Source organism: Coffea eugenioides, chromosome 1, assembly GCF_003713205.1.
Source record: "Coffea eugenioides isolate CCC68of chromosome 1, Ceug_1.0, whole genome shotgun sequence".
Classification (NCBI taxonomy): Eukaryota; Viridiplantae; Streptophyta; class Magnoliopsida; order Gentianales; family Rubiaceae; genus Coffea; species Coffea eugenioides.
Genome location: NC_040035.1, coordinates 36,896,839 through 36,915,977, shown reverse-complemented (window position 1 = coordinate 36,915,977; position 19,139 = coordinate 36,896,839). Strand labels below are relative to the sequence as shown.

General features: G+C 36.8%; 3 protein-coding genes across 3 annotated transcripts; 1 reads left to right on the top strand and 2 right to left on the bottom strand.

The window, feature by feature from the left end:
- Nucleotides 1–454: 454 nt before the first annotated feature.
- On the bottom strand, nucleotides 455–2,840 carry LOC113771568. The gene is made up of 4 exons (XM_027316145.1): nucleotides 2,653–2,840; nucleotides 2,343–2,563; nucleotides 1,925–2,208; nucleotides 455–1,654 (listed from the first exon to the last, which is right to left on the bottom strand). The coding sequence occupies exons 1-4, from the start codon at nucleotides 2,838–2,840 to the stop codon at nucleotides 455–457; spliced, it is 1,893 nt and encodes a 630-aa protein (XP_027171946.1).
- Nucleotides 2,841–10,282: 7,442 nt separating this feature from the next.
- LOC113771559 lies at nucleotides 10,283–11,761 on the bottom strand. Its single transcript, XM_027316135.1, has 2 exons — nucleotides 11,042–11,761; nucleotides 10,283–10,954 (listed from the first exon to the last, which is right to left on the bottom strand). Exons 1-2 carry the CDS (start codon nucleotides 11,759–11,761, stop codon nucleotides 10,283–10,285), a joined length of 1,392 nt encoding a protein of 463 aa, XP_027171936.1.
- Nucleotides 11,762–11,779: 18 nt separating this feature from the next.
- Nucleotides 11,780–18,165, top strand: LOC113771550. Its single transcript, XM_027316126.1, has 4 exons — nucleotides 11,780–11,785; nucleotides 16,125–16,407; nucleotides 16,911–17,041; nucleotides 17,128–18,165. The coding sequence occupies exons 1-4, from the start codon at nucleotides 11,780–11,782 to the stop codon at nucleotides 18,163–18,165; spliced, it is 1,458 nt and encodes a 485-aa protein (XP_027171927.1).
- Nucleotides 18,166–19,139: the final 974 nt, after the last annotated feature.

Genomic DNA, 19,139 nt, shown 5'->3' with positions numbered 1-19,139 from the left:
TGTTAATAGGCTAAAACAAAAATAATTATTTTATTGGCCCATATACAAATATATAACTTAGCCCAACGGATAAAAGATTTTAAAAAATTATTTTATCTTTACTATTCTAAGAAAAGCTTACAAAGTAAGCTACTTGCCTACTTCTCTGATATGCAGATCAAAAAGGAAAGCGTGGGTCACTTTTCATTTCTTTCTTTCTTTCACGGTGGTACTTGGGAGTTGGTAGACAAAAGTAAAGTGAAAAGAGCAAAGAAGACAGGAGAACTGGAGAAGAATACAACAAAAATTCAAAGAAGATTCATCAAGGGTGTCGGGTGATTGGTCTGGACAGTTTGGTGGCTTCCGTGGCTTGGTCTTTTTTTTTTCCGAAACGATAAATGCTTGTATTTCTTGTCAAAAGATGTATAAGTGCGAGCAAAGGCTCGATATAGCTTTACAAGCGGTAATTATACCACTAAGGAAATGAAAGTTCCTCATCAAAAATGATGCCTAACGCATAGGTGTTAAGCTTGGAGCTTAGTTGATTCTTATCATTTTGAACTAGACAAAAGGAGCACATATGAAACAAAAGTCTTAATTGAACAATATCATCCACAATAGTTGCTAATATGATATCCCTTACTTGTTTGGTTCGAATATGGTTGAGGAGTTTCTCATTTTGCACTTGGAATTGTACTACCCTGTGTTGCATATTAGCAGCTTTACACATTGCTAGTTTGAGTGCTATTGCTTCATCCAGTAGTACCGATCCAGAACTGGTCTCTCGTAATGCCCATCCCATCTTTGATCCTTGATCTGCTTCTGTGAGACAGATTCCAATGCCTAGCCAAGGCTGGTTCTTGTCCCTTGTGATCCCAATGCTGAAAATCAGTGAACCAAATTCTGAACGTAACTGTTGATGGTGTAGTTGTAGAGCTTCTGTTTCGTTTGTACTCATCCTAGTTTCCACTTTATCTATTTCCCCAAATTCTAACCATTCCTTCATTGCCTTCTGTATAGTCCTCCATGGCCGGTACTTCTTGCCATTGAATTCCACCTCATTCCTCTCTTTCCATATTTGCCAGAGAATATGGACAGTTAAAGAGATATGTTGCCAACCTTGTGGTCTGTGTTTAGCTTCCGTAATTGATATCCACCATCTTCTGAAACAGCCATGTTGCTCCATCATTCCTTCCCATTGGATTGGGGCTAATTTCCAAGTCAGTTTTGCTTGCTCGCAGTTCAGAAATATGGGTTCAATCGTCTCCCTTTCCTCTCCGCATCTGTTGCAAATAGAGTCCCCCACTTTGATTCTACCATGGATAATGTCTCTCACTGGAAGAGCATTGTTGAGACACTTCCATAGAAATATTTTCTGTTTATGCTTGACCTTCAATCTCCACAATTCCTTCCATACCTTGCTGGTGTGATTGTCCCAACTTGTAGAGCTCTCGTTCTGAATTCTTTCCTGCTTATTAGCCTTGTGAAGCATCAGAACTTTATACCCTGAATGGACAGAGTAATTTCCATCTATCCCGTGTATCCAAAAATGAGAATCTTCCCTACCACCTAAGCTTATTGGGAAACTCAGGACTCTGTCCGCATCTTTGGTATTGAAGGTTTGGAAAATCAAATTTCGATTCCAGCTCCTCTGGCATATCAGCTCGTCTACTCCCTGCGGTCCACCATCCATAGATCTCATGGTAGTTACTCTTCCATTTGATGTGTCCGGAATCCAGCTATCTTCCTAGATATGTGTACTCTTTCCATTGCCAATCTGTCTTCTGGTTCCTTGTTCCACCAACTGTCTAGCTCCCATCAGGCTCCTCCATATCTAGGATGCATTGTTGGGGACTTTGCACTTGAATATGGAGGACCTGGAGTAGTACTTGGCTTTCATAACTTGATTGACTAGAAGGTTGGGTTGTGTTATTAACCTCCATACCTGTTTGCCTAGTAGTTCTGTATTAAAGGCCTCCAAATCTTTGAAGCCTAACCCTCCCATGTTCTTGTTCTGAATGAGCTTTCTCCAAGAGCACCAGTGTATTTTATTCTTGCCATTAGTCTCTCCCCACCAATAGTTTGACATTAGTGAACTGATTTCCTTACACAATCTGGATGGAATCTTGAAGCAGGACATAGTATACGTGGGCATAGCTAGGGCCACGATTTCAGCATTATTTCCTTGCTTGCCGAGCTTAAGAACCTGTTTTTCCACTTGAGCATTCTCTATTGTATGGTTGTCTTAACAAAACCAAAAATCTGCTGTTTTGTTCTCGAAACTACCATTGGTAACCCGAGGTACTTGCCTTGACTGACTGTTTGCATGTTCCCCATGATTTGGCTTATCTCATTCATCAAACCTGCCCTCACATTCTTACTAAAAAGTATAGACGACTTATCCAGATTAATCACTTGACCAGACCCCAATGCATACACAGGCAACACCCTCATTAACTCTTTTGCCTGATCCTTATTTGCTTTGCAAAAAATTAGGGAATCATCTGCGAAGAACAGGTGGGTTATACTAGGTCCATGTCTGCTTATCTTCATCCCGGACAGCATCCTAATTTCCGTAGCCTCCCTGAGTAGGTTGGATAAACCCTCTGAACAAAGTAGAAATAGATAAGGAGAGAGCCACCTTGTCTAATTCCTCTTTTGGGTATAACGTACCCTTTAACCTCCCCATTTATGTTGAATGAGTAGGATGCAGATCTCAAGCATTCCATAATCCAGTTCCTCCATATGCTGTAAAATCCCATCTTGTGCATGATTGCCTCTAGAAAGCACCATTCTACTTGATCGTAAACTTTAGACATGTCTAGCTTTACTGCCATGAACCCATCCTTGGCATGTCTCATGTTTTTTAGATAATGCAAATTGACAGGTTGTCAGCCTGTGCAATAATAAAACCTGCTCAACTAAAATTAATTTCTGTAGATAGTGGTAAACAGGGTCGAATCCACAGGGATTGGGTATAACTGTTTCTTTCCAAATCCACAGTAACAAAGGGGGTATTTTTGTGCAGAAGGTGACAATCAAAGAAATTCAAATATAATCTAAGAAACTACTAAAAATTAAATAACAATTTACTAAAATCAAATGAATAATAATTAAGGCTCTATCCAATAAATAACTTCAGCAATGGTTCACCTAATTGATCATCGATGCAAAGCCAATTCCAATTATTTACTAATAAATAGGTTATAACTATCAAACAAGCGATGACAGTCAACCCCTCCTTACTGTGTCGGTGATTAAGGTACGCCCGTTAATCACTGCCCTAATTAAAAAATAATCTTAGGTACGCCCGTAAGATTTAATTTCCCAATTGCCTTACGTTTAGAGGAGCCCTATTCTAACCAAATAACACACTACCAGGGTTATTTTAGGTTAGCCCGCGTATTCCCCTAACACAAACCCAATCATGTCAGTTGTCACTCTATCAAGGCAATTAAATAATTACGGATTTAATGCCCTAATTGACAATAGATTACTAAATTAACTAATTATCCGGATCCAAGACAATCAATTAATTGAGCAACCATAAGCACTGTAATCAAAGAATATGCGAATACCATTAAATAAAAAAAAAAGATAAAATTAAATCGATCTCACAATTTTTAGGTGAACCAAAACCTCCATAGTTCCTTGGCTAGAAAAGGAGATCTAATTCATCTCTATGGAGAAAATCCCATGCGAAAATTCAGCAGTAATTGTCGAGGACATTCTTCTCTATATGATGAAGAAATCCGAATAATTAAGAATGAGAGGAAAAATACAAAGTCAAAGGGAATGCTATTGTCTTCTCCGTAGCCTCTAGCCAGAGGCTTACGGGAATAACCCAAAGTGAAGGAACCCTACGCCTCCTCAGTCTGTTGCTTTATTTTGTTTCTATCTTGCGGCCGGCCCTACTCTCAAAAGCACTAGAGTCTTAATCAAACTTTGACTTTCTTCTTTCCCGTTGAGCCACCAAATTGGCCTTGGTTGTGGTATTTCGTTCTACTCCTTGAAATAAATGCAAATTACGAAAAGTGAGTAGAATCTAATAATTAATCCACATCAGGTCAGGTAATAGGGGAAATTAATAATAAAATAAATGATAAAATCGCAACCTATCAATTCCCCCACACCTAAACCATGTTTGTCCTCAAGCATAAGAACGGTAAACAAACATCAAAATTTGCCAATGGTCATTGCTCTATCTACCATATTGCCACGACACCAAGAAAAATCATATATCAAGTACTAGTGATTAAAATCCGAGAAACATCACTCCGGTTAGCTTCTAAACCACAAACTCCTTTAATTCCAGATTAACTAATCTAAGAAAAAGGAATGGTCGCTCAACATTACCAGCAAATGGTCCAAATATTAACCAAAATCTCAACATTAAATCCATAAGTCGGCAAGCTAACTTTTATCACACCCTAACACAACCTTCACTTTTTGTTTTTCATGTTTTCTAATTTTTTCCTTTTTGTTTTTCTTTTTTTTTTGAAGCAATAGTACAAAAGACTTAGTCTCTAGCCATTGGAGTCTTTTGACGCGAACTCCAACATTTGCCAGATAAAGGAGTCCGGTTACTCAGCTCCTATCGCTATACGACCACGTACTCATAGAAATTACTACTTTTTGACGCGAGAATCGACACTTTTGGTGAAGATCCCCAGTTATTCGGTAGTAAAGACTAGCGGAGTATAGTCAACTCTTATTCACAGCTAAATAACACAAAAACTCAATATAACACAAAAACTAAAAGAAAATTTGCATCAGCTAGCCTCATTTTCAAATATGGAGAACTAAGATTAATATTGGACCAATTCACATGAAAATGGTAACAGTCATTCCCTATACCTAAAAAAGTTAACAAAGAAATTAAAAGAGTCAAGCAGTTATCGATATTCACCAAAGAGATGTTTTGGACTCAACCACATTAATTCGATACACTTTTATTATTAAAATTTGGCAAGAGTAGATTTAGAGTCAACAGTCCAACATCAAACTTTGGCATTCATATGAGAGCTCATCACTAGAAAGAAAGAAAGAGACTAAGCGAAAATGAACAAATAACAAACTAAAAATAAAGAACAAACATCTAAAAACTGAAAATTAGAAAAACTGGCACCTCAACTGATCCAGTCCCCCCCACACCTAAACGATACATTGCCCTCAATGTAGCAAAGGAACATCAAAAGTAGAAGAAAGGGCAACAAAACTCCCCAAAAATCGGGTCAAAGTGATGGGCAGGGCGGGACTTGGGGTGGAAAACCCGCGTGCTGCATGAATGCCGCCAAATTTTGTGCCATGGCAGCCACAGTGTTGTCGATGTTAATCATCCAAGCCTCCAAATTCTCAACCTGTGTCCGGAGCTGGTGCCAGTCCTCAGCCCTTGGTGGTGGAGGGGATGAGCGGAGGTCGACGGGTCGGACTCATCGCCAACCGGGGCCGAACGGGTAGAAGAAGAGCGAGGTAGGGTGCGAGGCGGGAGCTTCGGACGACACAGAGGAGAACAGGGGAGAAGCAAGAAAGAAGAAAGGAGAAGAAGGAAGAAAGAAAGAAAAGAAAGAAAGAGAGGAAAAGGAGGAAAAGAAAAAGAAATTGGATTTCTTTTTTTTTTTAATTTGAGAAACCTAGCTACGATTAAAGGAAAATAAATTTTTTCCGTTTTGTTTTTTTTTTCATTAAAAATATTTTTTTTAAATTTTAAAAAATTTTTTGAATATTATTATTATTACAAAACTTATTTTCAAAATTGAAAATTAGAGAGTAATAGAAAATCAATAACCGTTCTAGAGTTCTTTCGAATACTTACCTTTCTCGCGAACGTGACGCGGGCACGTCAAGAAGGTACGGAATGAGTAGCTCTCCAGGTGACTTGACGCGGGCACGTCATGAGGGCAAGAACTCCTTCGGACGAATCTGACCATGAGCTCTCCATACGTTATGACGCGGGCGCGTCATGAGGGCAAGAACCCCTTCTGACGAATCTGACCATGAACTCTTCATGGGACTTGACGCGGGCACGTCATGAGGGCAAGAACCCCTTCTGACGAATCTGACCATGAGCTCTCAATACGTCATGACGCGGGCGCATCATGACAGAAGGACACCTACAAATCATCAAAACGAAAATTAAAACCCGAAATCAGTCAAATTCAAGGAAAAATATATTTAAACTATCAAACAAAATCGAACAAACAACTAAGAATAATTGGGTTGCCTTCCAATAAGCGCCTTTCTTTAATGTTTTTGGCTAGACATTGTCATGTTTGTTCAGGGAGGATAAAATCTTGTGGCTCGTTTTCAGTGCTTCATTCTCTATGTAATCCTGATAGCTCTCGTAAGTAGAGTAATCCTTGAGCACACGAGCTACGGTCTTCCATGGCGTCAAACAAGTCAACAATGATCTGAATTCTCCATTCGTTCCTCCATCACACGCATTTATTGGTCCAATATATCTTTTCATCGCCACTCTTAATTTATTCCTGTCATGAAATTCAAAATTTTCTGGTATAACAAAGTCAATCTCACTAACAGGAATTGAAGAATAAGAGTCAGGAGAATATTGATTAAGGAATGGAGGAGATGTCACCGCATTTGAAAATTGTTCAGTGTATTTATTCACTTGAACGAGTTGATCCTGGAGTCTCATTTCTTGCACTTCAACTTCCTTTTCAACTGCATCTTTAGATCCGTTTCCTTGAAACTCTTGCAGTTCCATGTCATTTGGCTGGATAATCGCACTCTCATCTTCTTCAAGGTTGATATTGATTTGTGAGGGTAATTCTTCACAAATGTGAGAAGCCAATTGCGTTATCTTGGACGTCAATAGATGCACTTGATCCGCCATGTTACGAATACTCGTTTGTGTCTCCTGATGAAATCGATATGTATTAGCAGCTAGTAATTCAATGATTTCTTCAAGAGACATACCTGACATGGATGATGGTTGTTGAGACTCTTGCTGTTGAAAATTCATTGGTCCGGTCGCATAATTAAAATTGGAATTATCCCACCATCCTTGATCATACATGTTTGGGTAAGGGTCATACCGCGTTTGAAATCGAGGTGAAAAATTTTCAAAAAGTATCAATTGGTGCACTTAGATTATCTTGAAATGCGGGGCATATGTCAATTGAATAACCTGAGGCAAAATAAGTTTCACAATTTGCAACAGCCCATTGATCATTAGGAAAAACACGAGTCTCATAACCCCATTCAGGAATAAAGTCTAGTCTATCATCAAAATACGGAATGTTAGCAGCCATAAACTATATAAAAAAAAGAGAAAAATAAATAAAAAATGAAAACAAGATGAACTCAAAAAGAAACAAATTAATCTGGCACCAGTCCCCGGCAACGGTGCCAAAAATTGACAGGTTGTCAGCCTGTGCAATAATAAAACCTGCTCAACTAAAATTAATTTCTGTAGATAGTGGTAAGTAGGGTCGAATCCACAGGGACTGGGTATAACTGTTTCTTTTCAAATCCACAGTAACAAAGGGGGTGTTTTTGTGCAGAAGGTGACAATCAAAAAAATTCAAATAAAATCTAAGAAACTACTAAAAATTAAATAACAATTTACTAAAATCAAATGAATAATAATTAAGGCTCTAGCCAAGAAATAACTTCAGCAATGGTTCACCTAATTGATTATCGATGCAAAACCAATTCCAATTATTTACTAATAAATAGGTTACAACCGTTAAACAAGCGATGACAGTCAACCCCTCCTTACTGTGTCGGTGATTAAGGTACGCCCGTTAATCACTGCCCTAATTGAAAAATAATCCTAGGTACGCCCGTAAGATTTAATTCCCCAATTGCCTTATGTTTAGAGGAGCCCTATTCTAATCAAATAACACACTACCAGGGTTATTTTAGGTTAGCCCGCGTATTTCCCTGACACAAATCCAATCATGTCAGTTGTCACTATATCAAGGTAATTAAACAATTACGGATTTAATGCCCTAATTGACAATAGATTACCAAATTAACTAATTATCCGGATCCAAGACAATCAATTAATTGAGCAACCATAAGCACTGTAATCAAAGAATATGCGAATACCATTAAATAAAAGAAAAAGATAAAATTAAATCAATCTCACAATTTTTAGGTGAACCAAAACCTCCATAGTTCCTTGGCTAGAAAAGGAGATTTAATTCATCTCTATGGAGAAAATCCCATGCAAAAATTCAGCAGTAATTGTCGAGGACATTCTTCTCTATATGATAAAGAAATCCGAATAATTAAGAATGAGAGGAAAAGTACAAAGTCAAAAGGAATGCTATTGTCTTCTCCGTAGCCTCTAGCCAGAGGCTTACGGGAATAACCCAAAGTGAAGGAACCCTACGCCTCCTCAGTCTGTTGCTTTATTTTGTTTCTATCTTGCGGCCGACCCTACTCCCAAAAGCACTAGAGTCCTAATCAAATTTTGACTTTCTTCTTTCCCGCTGAGCCGCCAAATTGGCCTTCGTTGTGGTATTTTCGTTCTATTCCCTAAAATAAATACAAATTACGAAAAGTGAGTAGAATCTAATAATTAATCCACATCAGGTTAGGTAATAGGGGAAATTAATAATAAAATAAATGATAAAATCGCAACCTATCACAAATATTCATGAGAGACCATAATGTTGTCAAGAATTTGCCTACTAGGGATGAAAGTAGATTGATTTTTGCAAATACAGCAATGCAAGACACCTTTGAGCCTATTAGCTAAGATTTTAGCAATGATTTTGTACATGGTATTACAGAGACTTATGGGTCTAAACTGGTTCAGAGATGTAGGATTTAACACTTTGGGGATAAGAGTGATCACAGTATGATTAACACTCTTTAAGAGGTGACCAGTGTGAAAAAATGTTTGGATAGCATATACCACTTCTGTTTTGATGGTAGTCCAGAATTTTTGAAAGAATAAAGGTGACATACCATCAGCCCCAGGAGCTTTGTCCGGGTTCATAGAGAAAATTACATATTTAATTTCTTCTTCCAGCACTGGTTTTAACAGATTTTCATTCAGATCATCAGTGATAGAGTGGGGTATACCATCCAGTACCTCAGTTAAGTCTCCTACTTCATTGCAGTTCAGGAGGTTCCTATAGTAATCCGCAATTTCATTACTAAACTCCTCCTCGCTCTCAGTCTAAGTACCATCGTCTCGCTGAAGTTTGTTCAGTCTATTTCTCCTTCTCCTACCTTGTACTGAGGCATGGAAATATTTTGTGTTTTTGTCACCATCCTTAAGCCATTGTATCCTTGATTTCTGATGCCAGTGTTGTTCTTCCTCTTTGTATGCATCCTTTAACTGAATCTTTAGGGATGCTACACGTCCCTTTCTGGTGCCCCCATGTGATTGCCGCAGTTCACTCAATTGGTTTTTAATGTGCTCAACCTTCTGCCTTGAGTTTGTTTGGAATTGGTTCTTCCATTTTAGGAGAGCTATACGGCAATTCTTAATCTTTTCTGCACATGAAACATCCTAGATCCATACGTTTCCTGCTGCCAAGCAACCCTGATCACCTCCCCGATGTCATCTCTTTTTAGCCACCTCTTGTCAAAATAAAATCTCTTATTCCTCTGACTAGAGTTCCTCGTTGTGTTAATCATCATAATGCTGTGGTCAGAAGCATAAGAATCTATGTGCCTGCAATTTACATCCTCATAAACCTGTGCCCAAGAAAAGCTACAAAGTCCCCTATCTAGTCTTTGCTTGACCTCACCCGCATCCTCCCAATTGTTACACCAAGTCCAAGGGTGTCCAGTGAAGCCAATATCCATCAATTGATTCCCATTGATGAATTGTTTAAAGTCCTGAAAATTTCTTTCCTCTCTACATGTACCTCCCCATTTTTCTTCGTTGGATACAATATCATTAAAGTCTCCAGCTACAACCCATCTTTCCCCCCCCCCCATAGACTTTTCCTTTTTTCTATGACCTTCCACTGTCGTTTCCTAACCTGATGGTCACAACTCGCATAAATTCCTACAAACCACCAATCAGAATTAGCCTCCATATCCTCCACATGCGCCTCTATGGTGAAGGCAGTCATCAGTACCTGAACAATTTTCACTTCTTCCTTCCATAGAAGAGCCAAGCCTCATGCCTTGTTCATGGCTTCAAAAACAGCCATCTCATCAAATCTTAAAATGTTCTTCACTTTTTCCATGTATGTTGTCCTATTTTTGGTCTCACTTAAAAACACCATGCTTGGAGAGAAGAGGTTATTTACCTCTCTCAGCTGGGAAATTGTCAAAGGGCTCCCCACTCCTTAACAATTCCACACCTGAACCCTCATTTGCACTCTGGGGTCCAACTAGGCATGGACCCTTCTCCCTCACAACCATTCTTCTCAGAACCTCCAGCAACTTCAATCTTATACTTTTTCAAGTCGTGCACATCAGCCCCAGCGCTCTCCATAACCTCATCCATTTCATTACTTTTTCTTTTCCCTTGGTTTTTCAAATCCCCCAAGTTGATGCATATTCCTTTAAGAGCCTGTCTTCTTTTACTTGGTGACCTCAGAGGCCTTTGAATCCTTTTGTTCTGTTTTTTCACTACCTCTTGCTTCCTACCTGTACTACCCTCATCAACCTGCATTAGTATAGCCTCTGAGTGTCCCTCCTCAGGACCTGGCTTCAAGACCTGCTGGCCTCCCTTCTCCCCCTGAATATGATCAAGCTCGCTACCCATAATCATCATATTTCCTCTATCCTGTTCCTTTCCAGCATTCACATCGGCATGCATATTTGGTTCCGCTCCAGATGATGGTTTTGGAGCTCCAGATTCTGCAATTCCCACCAAGTTTGGAGAGAATACTATATTTGTAGATGGTTTAGGCAAAGCCTCTGTCGGAGTGGTTGTTTGGTCCACTTGCTGTGTTACTGCAATTGGTGTCTCATCCAAACCTCCGGAAACATCACTGCCCGCAGTCTCCCCCCTCTCCTTCTCTACCCAATCCCTATTCTGGTAACTCCAGTGACGTCTTTGGGGGTTAAAAATTACTCCTGTTTGTTTTTTCTAGGGAGACATCTTCCCATTTGCATTCCCTACCCTCATCCAATTTCCATATTGGTTATCCTTTTTCCCTTCAATCCCACTCAAAGACGTTCCACATGATCTCTCGCTGTGTCCTATTCTTCCACAGCTATAGCAAAAATCCGGACATCTCTCATACTTAAAGTGTACCCATTTAACTCCCCCTACCACCTTAATTGTTGTCCCTCTCAGAAGAGGTTGTTCAATATCCACCAGAACAGCTATCTTCAAGTGCCTTCCTTCTTTTCCCCCTGTTTGTGGTATAATGACATCCCTAATCTGATTAAAAACGGATCCTATCTTTTTGCCAACGTCCTTTGAAATCCAGTGAATTGGGAGGTTCCAGACTTGCACCCAGAATGGAGCAAGTTTAAAGGCTTTTTCATCATCCTCTATTCCTTCGTACCACATGTTGACCACCATTAATTGATTATCCAAAATCCAAGGACCTTCCTTAGCTATTCTATCCCTATCACTTTCCTTAGGCAAAATGAATTGGAACAGGTTCGACCCGAGCTCCGCCACAGTCAAATCCTTTGGGTACCCCCAAGCTGCTATAACAAAATTCTTAACTCCCGTATAGTTAGCTACCTTCTCACCCACAATCTTCCCTATCAAGCTGCTTTGGCATTCCTTTAAACCTGAGGATAGCTCCTCTCTCCCCACATCTGTTATCTGCAACTCCTTGATCGATAATTTGAAGCTTTGCAAAATCTCAACAATATCCTCAGCCATGGAACTTAACCTGACGTAATGCTGGTATACCTCTCACCCCCCACACCAATGATCTCAAAGAAAATCGAAAAAGCCACAAAGGAAAATCGAAAAAATATGCTTTTCTCTAGGTAAATGGCAAACTGGTAGGCAACAAAAACAAAAAGAAAAAAACAGAGCACAATGCACCTACTTCTAATGCACCTACACTACCAGACAAGGTAAGATGAGAAAATGGCAGTTAGCTTACTTGTCTGCTGTGGTAGCCACACCGATTGTACTGCTTGTTCATGCTTTGATCTGGTTCCGTGAGTGATATTTCCCGGATCAAGATCTAAAGTGTTGATTCCTCAGAACTAGTTCACCTCCTCTAATCATAAGAACTCCTTCGGTAAACAGTGACTCTTCAGCTCCTACTTACTAATAATAGAATCTGGCAATGATTCTCATTCAATGCTAGTTTTACTGCTTGAAAATTGGCTAAAAGTTAAAAAGGTTGCACCTTTTTGGGCATTTAAGAGCTACCACAAAGGGAAGAGATGCTCTCTTTTAAGAGCTACCACAAAAGGGCACCTTTTTGGTCACTTGGTGCTAGATAGTAGAATCCAATAAATTGAAGTGAAGTGGCTCCATTCTTTGGTACCTGTACTAAACCTTTTCCTTTTTATAATTAATTTATTATGAAATTTAATCTTTTCCTCTTTCCAATTATCTTATGCTCTTGTAAAATACATTTCTAGTATCAAAATTGTGATATTATACTATATTTGTAGTATATTTTTCTCAAGACAAATAATTTGACATGTATAAAGTATTTTATTGTTTAATAAGTGTGTATCATTTAAAATTGTGATTCCATACTTTATTTGTGGTTCAAAGAAATACTAATATAATGCATATAAAATTTGGCATACATATAATTTATTATGATAATTTGCTAGAGTTGTATATAACTTATGAAATGTGAATTAAATTCAGGTTTGAAATTTATTCTCCATGGGTAAGTCAACAACAATTGATGCATTTTTTAAAAGAAAAATTATTGAAGATCAAAAGCACAAGGAGAGTGATGCTACTCCATCATCTATTCTTAGTGAGAGTTTGGTTGTTGAACCTGACGGGTTTTTACTACAAGTGCAAGTTTAATCCGAATTTATACCCGTTTGATTGCAAGTATACAGGCCAAAATTGTAATGTAGGGTATGTATCAGGTCGATCCCACGAGGAGCAACTTAAAACAATTACTAGATCCTTATTTTCTCTATTATTTAAACTTATGATGAATTTGAGCAGAGAAATTATATTACTACTATCTATAAATCTGATTTAATAAAAACTAGATGCAAATGGAGAAATTTCACTAAAGATTAAATCTAGAGATGTAGATTCCACTTATGGCACAAAAAATCTAAATGAATGATCTTAATACTTGTTATTACTCTTGTTTAACCAGGGATTCATTTCCAAAAATACCAAAATCACATTCTCATGATAATAATGGTCTAGAACAGCTTAGTTTTTCCTAATCTCTTGGTAAATACTAAGTCTGTTCTTATACATGCATGAAATGCATATTTCATCCATTTGAATGTATTTCTATTCTCAGGAACATACAACTCAAGCTCTACTCATGTTAATCCATTGTTTTTACCATTTTTCAATGAGTAAAAATAACTATAAACCTGCTATTGGTGATCAAACAACAACAAGTAATCCAACATACAGAAGTAGACAAGTTAATACAAGATATAACAAGTATAAATCACATTCAATTCATATCACTTGGCCATAAGTTTCATCTACTCCCTAGATAAAGGAAATTAGGTATTCATGAATGATAAAACACTCATAATTTCATTAATGTAAAACATCATAAATTACAAGTACAAGAAGAGTGAAGAAAATCTTAGCCAAGCAATGGTGAAGCTTTCCAAAAATCTGCTATGTCTTGCAGTAGATGATTACAAGATGAATCCTCCAAGAGTTCCTGCAAAATTTACTAGCTAGAGAGTGTTTGCTATCAGAAAATCTGGCTACGTATGGATTGTCCATACCTCCCTATTTTTCTCTATAAAAACTGCTCAAAAGCTTGGTCAAATTTCCACCTCTTGATTCCCAAATCTGAGATTTGTTAAGATAGTCAATAACCAACTTGAAAATAAGCCACCTTTCTTGCCCTTTTGTCTTCTGAAGCATGTGCACCGAATTCCCTTGCATCTTATTGCTAGAAAGTAATCTGAACACCAGAGAAATGGCTGAGCAAATTGCAGAATTTCGGCTACAAAACGCGCCTACACAAAACGCAGCTTCAACCCACATTTTGTCGACTCGCGTTTTCAACTTTGCAGTTTTGGCCTAGTTTCAACTGCTATTTTCTCTATGATGGAGGCCAAACTAGCTTTTGTACAAAACACAAAAGTTGTAGCCCTTTGATTTAGCTTTTCAATTCTTCAAGAATCATCCAAATCGGAGATTTGTAGCCTGAGATATGATCGAAATACTATCACCTGGTCAAACCCCTGTTTCAATTTTCGACCACGGAATGCAGCTTCTGTATTCCGACTTTTTGTCCATGAAAACAGCAGAATTGGATTTCGATGTCACATAAAAATTGTAGGTCTCTTTCTTAGCTTTAAAATGGTATAAAGATCACCTCAATCCGATAAGTGTAACTCCAGATATAGTCGAAATACTAAAGAGTGTCAAAACTGTCATGAACCGCACTTCTTCACTTAAACGTTTTTCACTTCATTTCTCTTTTTTACCACTTGAATTGAGCACCAATTATCTAATTTTCACCTCATTTGACATCCTTTGGTGATTGGATCATTTACCTGCAAGAATATGAAGTTTTTACCATTAAAATCAATAGAAATGCCATATTAGCCACTTTTACAAAAGTTGTATATTTTTACCAAAACCTAGTTATTTTAGTTATAAAACTAAATAATCAAACCAAAATTAACTAATAAAATGTACTTAAAAATATGTAAAATAAACTCTTATCAGAACCTCCCAAAAAAGTTTGAAGAGTTGAACTTGAAAAGATTGATATTGCTTCTTTGGAACGTGATCCCGGAAAACCTGTGTTTTAAAACTCGGCCAAGTGTCCGGTCTGAGTCATGCTTAAAAACCGGGTAAGTAAAAATCCGGTCAAAAACCGGGTCTGACTAGGTTTGACCGAAAAAATCGGATTTTCCAGTTCAAACAGTTTTTTTTAAAAAAAAAACTCAAACTTTTTCAATATTATGTTTTGACCCCTAGATTGTTAAAAAATATTAATATACCTCAAATATTTCATACTTTATCAATTTTTTCTTAAATTTTGGTATTATTTTTCAATTAAGTCCATAATTTTAATTCTAAACTTGTTAATGCTCATTAAATAATATAAATTGTTAATTGATTGTTCTAATTTCTTTGTATTTTCTTGTTAAATATATTTAAAACATCTAATATATATGAATATACCTTTATTAATATTAACATGTTATTAGGTATTTTACCTATAATATTTTAATTTTTAAATAATTTTTATTTATGACGTCATCCGGTTCAACCCCTATTGAACCCGGTTGCACGCATTGACCCCTGATCCCTGAGTTTGACCGAGTCGATACCCGGTCCGATTCTGAAAACATAGCGAAAAACCTCCACCTATATGGAGCTATCCTCTTAATCAACAAGATGAAATTCGTCGAGCTTATATCAATTAAGGGCCATATCAAGTTAAGCTTGAAAATTACCCTTCAAGTGGTTCAAAGAAACATGTTCGTCATTTTTGTAGCTCTTGGTTTGCATTGTTTCCATCTTGGCTTGAATATTCTCCATCAATTGATGCTACTTTTTGTCTTCCATTCTATCTATTTAGTAAGCCGAATGGACGAGTTGAATTAAGTGCATTTGTTCTTGGTGGCTTTAACAATTGGAAGAAGGTCAATAATGGAGATAATTGTGCTTTCTTACGACATGTGGGGAAAAGTCCTAACTCATTTCACAGAATTGCGGTAAAAGCATGCAATGATTTGATGAATGCTTCTCAACACATTGGAACTTTCATTGAGAAACAAAGTTTTGAGCAAGTTGAGATTAATCGATTAAGGCTTCAAGTTTCAATTGATGTAGTGCGATGGCTTGCATTTCAAGGTTGTGCCTTTCGAGGATGAGATAAGAGTGAAAAATCTCTTAATCGTGGAAACTTTCATCAACTTATTAAGTTGTTGGCTTCGTATAATGATAAGGTAAGAATGATTTTCTTCTAGCTTTGCATTCTTTCTTGAATTTATATAATATCCATGCTTTAAAGAAATCTTTTAAATTCATAATATGCTTCCATTTAGTTATTATCTTTATAAAATTATAATTATGCTCTATTAATGGATAGGTTGCAAATGTTGTTCAAGAAAATGCTCCATCCAATGCCTCCTATACATCTCATGAAATTCAAAAGGAGATTCTTTATATATTTTCCAATAAGGTTAGAAAAGAAATTTGCCAAGAGATTGGAAATTCAAAATTTTGCACTATAGTTGATGAAGCTCGTGATGAGTCCAAAAGAGAGCATATGGCTCTTGTTTTGAGATATGTAGATAAGGAAGTATGCATCCGTGAACGTTTTTTTGGTGTTATTCATGTCCGTGATACTATGGCTTTAACTTTGAAGGAAGGTATTTTTTTCTAGGGTTAAAAACAAAAAAGCCCCCTGTGATAAGCCTAATACACAGAAAAGCCCCCCATGGTTTCCAAATATACAACACGACCCCTTATGCTTTGAACTAAATTGTAAAGGTGACGGAATCCGTTAAACTTAACGAAAATGGTCAAAATGACCAAAATACCCTTATATAATTAAACAAAAGAGAGCTCAAAAAAATCATTTGTTTTATTTTTTAAGTAGAGAGAATTGAGAGTTAAGGGGTAGAATAGGTATATTTCATAAAAATTAGGTATAAAAATTTTTTTTAGGTTCCAATAAGTCATTTCCGTTAAGTTTAACGGATTCCGTCACCTTTACAATTTAGTTCAAAGCATGAGGGGTCGTGTTGTATATTTTGAAACCATGGGGGGCTTTTCTGTGTATTAGGCTTATCACAGGGGGCTTTTTTGTTTTTAACCCTTTTTTCTACTCTCTCTTAACATAATTTGGCCATTCATAACATTCGTGGACAAGGGTATGATGGAGCTATGAGAGGTGAATGGAATGGCTTGCAAGCTTTAATTTGCCATGAATGTCCATATGCCTATTACATTCATTGTTTGGCCTATAGGCTTCAACGTGCTTTAGTTGCAGCTTCTAGAGAAGTAGCTTCTGTTCACCAATTCTTCTCCAATTTAGTTTTCATTATCAACATTGTTCTGCATCTAGCAAACGTAATGATGAATTAAAGGAGGCTCAAACAATTGAAGTTGCTACTAAGATTGCTAATGGTGAACTTGAAATTGGAAGGGGGCTTAATCAAATTGGCACTTTAAAACGAGCTCGAGATACTCGTTGGGGTTCTCATTTGGATTCTATTTCTAGTTTACTGAAAATGTTCAATGCTACTTGTGTGGTTTTAAGTAACATTGCAGCAAATGGAGGAGATGCAAATTTTGCTTTGAATCAGTTGTTATCCTTTGAGTTTGTTTTCACTTTGCATCTTATGAAAGACATTATGGAAATTACTCATCTTCTTTGTATAGCATTGCAACGTAAATCTCAAGATATTTTGAATGCAATGCATCTTGTCTCAAGCACAACAAAGCTACTGAAGAATTTTCGAGATTCGGGATGGGATGATTTCTTGGTGAAAGTTAAATTATTTTGTGAGCAACATCAAATTGATATCCCGGATATGAATGCTCAATATATTGCAAGACGTGGTAGATCTCGAAGTCATCATAATGAGATTAGTGTGGAGCATTATTATCAAGTGGATATATTTCTTGCAACAATTGATTATCAATTGCAAGAGTTACATAGCAGGTTTAATGATCATACCGTGGAATTGCTTGTTTTGAGCACTGCTTTAGATCCTAGAAATGGATTTATGCTGTTCAAGATTGATGATATTTGTAAACTTGCAGAGAAGTTCTATCTGAATGATTTTATGGAGCAAGAACCAGTACGTCTAAGAATAGAACTTCAACATTTTGAGCTCGACATTCCAAATCATCCTGAATTGCAAGAATTATCTGGTATTCATGAGTTATGTCAAGGCTTGGTGAAGACAAGAAAATCAGTGATATCTCCTCTTATTGACAGATTGATTAGACTTGTTCTTATTCTTCCTGTATCAATTGCAACTATAGAGCGGGCATTTTCAATTATGAAAATAATCAAGACAAAGCTCCGAAACACGATGGAAGATCATTTCTTGAATGATTGTCTAACTGTGTATATAGAAAAGGAAGTTGTTGAAAATTTAGCAGTGATTCAATCATAGATGATTTTTGTTATGACTGTACCGCATATTTATGAATAGACATACCTTTATAATTAAATTTAATATTTGATATTTTTAGATGTCATATATTTAAATAGAAGAAAATTATTTTGAACATAATATATTAAGATAATTTTATTAGGAAAAAATTTTGGCCCCCCCCCAAAAAAAATCCTGGCCCCGTCACTGATTATATCTGATTATATTTAATTAAAAGCTTAATGGTACTACACACAAATGTCAAACATTAGTTTTTTTTTTTTACAAGGAATAGTCATAATTCTGTAAAATCTGATTGCATTTGAAACTGTATAGGCCCATAAAGCTATAAGCCAACAAACATTTTTTAGGAAATTCACTGAGATCAAATAGCTTTTAGAAATTAGGCGAGTGTAAAACTGAAAAGCATTTGAAAAAAATGGTATAAATAGTTAAAAGAATAGTGCAAGGAAAATTATTTCTATAGTGTGAAAAAATAAACTTGGAATTGCAAAAAGTTAGAAGGAAACCCCCTAGATATTTAGGGCTTCAAAACTTCATATTCGTGTTTGAAATAATGGTAGAATGGGAGAGTGTGGATTTAGCTCCACCCTTAGATTCTTATAATCTCATACAGAATTTAATTCCCTATGTGATTTATCATTTATATATACTCGAAGCTTGCTTATAACCATTGCAACAAATTGTACGCATTAAAAGTTAATTCTTGATCATCAGCAAAATTCAATAACAATGTCTTCGTACACTGTTAGGAATATATGGATTTGAATGTAAATTGAGTATTTGTTTTCTTTCATTATCATCTATAGATATCACAAATGAATATGTTAACTTAGCATTTTGATACATCAAGATCAGATCTTAATTACTCAAGTCGCTACTGGCCTGTGTGGAAGGAATCTCAAGTCTATTGGCTTGGGAGGTTTTCACTTTCTAATAATAATAGACCTGTACAATTCCACAAAGCAATGCAT

Bases quoted from the DNA above. Each gene is read 5' to 3' on its own strand.
- LOC113771568 (XM_027316145.1), bottom strand. From the start codon at position 2,840: ATGAGACATGCCAAGGATGGGTTCATGGCAGTAAAGCTAGACATGTCT. The intron at 2,564-2,652 runs GTACGTTATACC...CAACCTACTCAG, and splicing joins ATAAATGGGGAGGTTAAAGG to GGAGGCTACGGAAATTAGGA. The intron at 2,209-2,342 runs GTTTGATGAATG...ACCATACAATAG, and splicing joins TAGTAAGAATGTGAGGGCAG to AGAATGCTCAAGTGGAAAAA.
- LOC113771559 (XM_027316135.1), bottom strand. From the start codon at position 11,761: ATGGCTGAGGATATTGTTGAGATTTTGCAAAGCTTCAAATTATCGATC. The intron at 10,955-11,041 runs GTAGGGAATGCA...TGGAGTTACCAG, and splicing joins AATATGGAAATTGGATGAGG to AATAGGGATTGGGTAGAGAA.
- LOC113771550 (XM_027316126.1), top strand. The intron at 16,408-16,910 runs GTATTTTTTTCT...TTCGTGGACAAG, and splicing joins GGCTTTAACTTTGAAGGAAG to GGTATGATGGAGCTATGAGA. The intron at 17,042-17,127 runs GTAGCTTCTGTT...GATGAATTAAAG, and splicing joins TAGTTGCAGCTTCTAGAGAA to GAGGCTCAAACAATTGAAGT.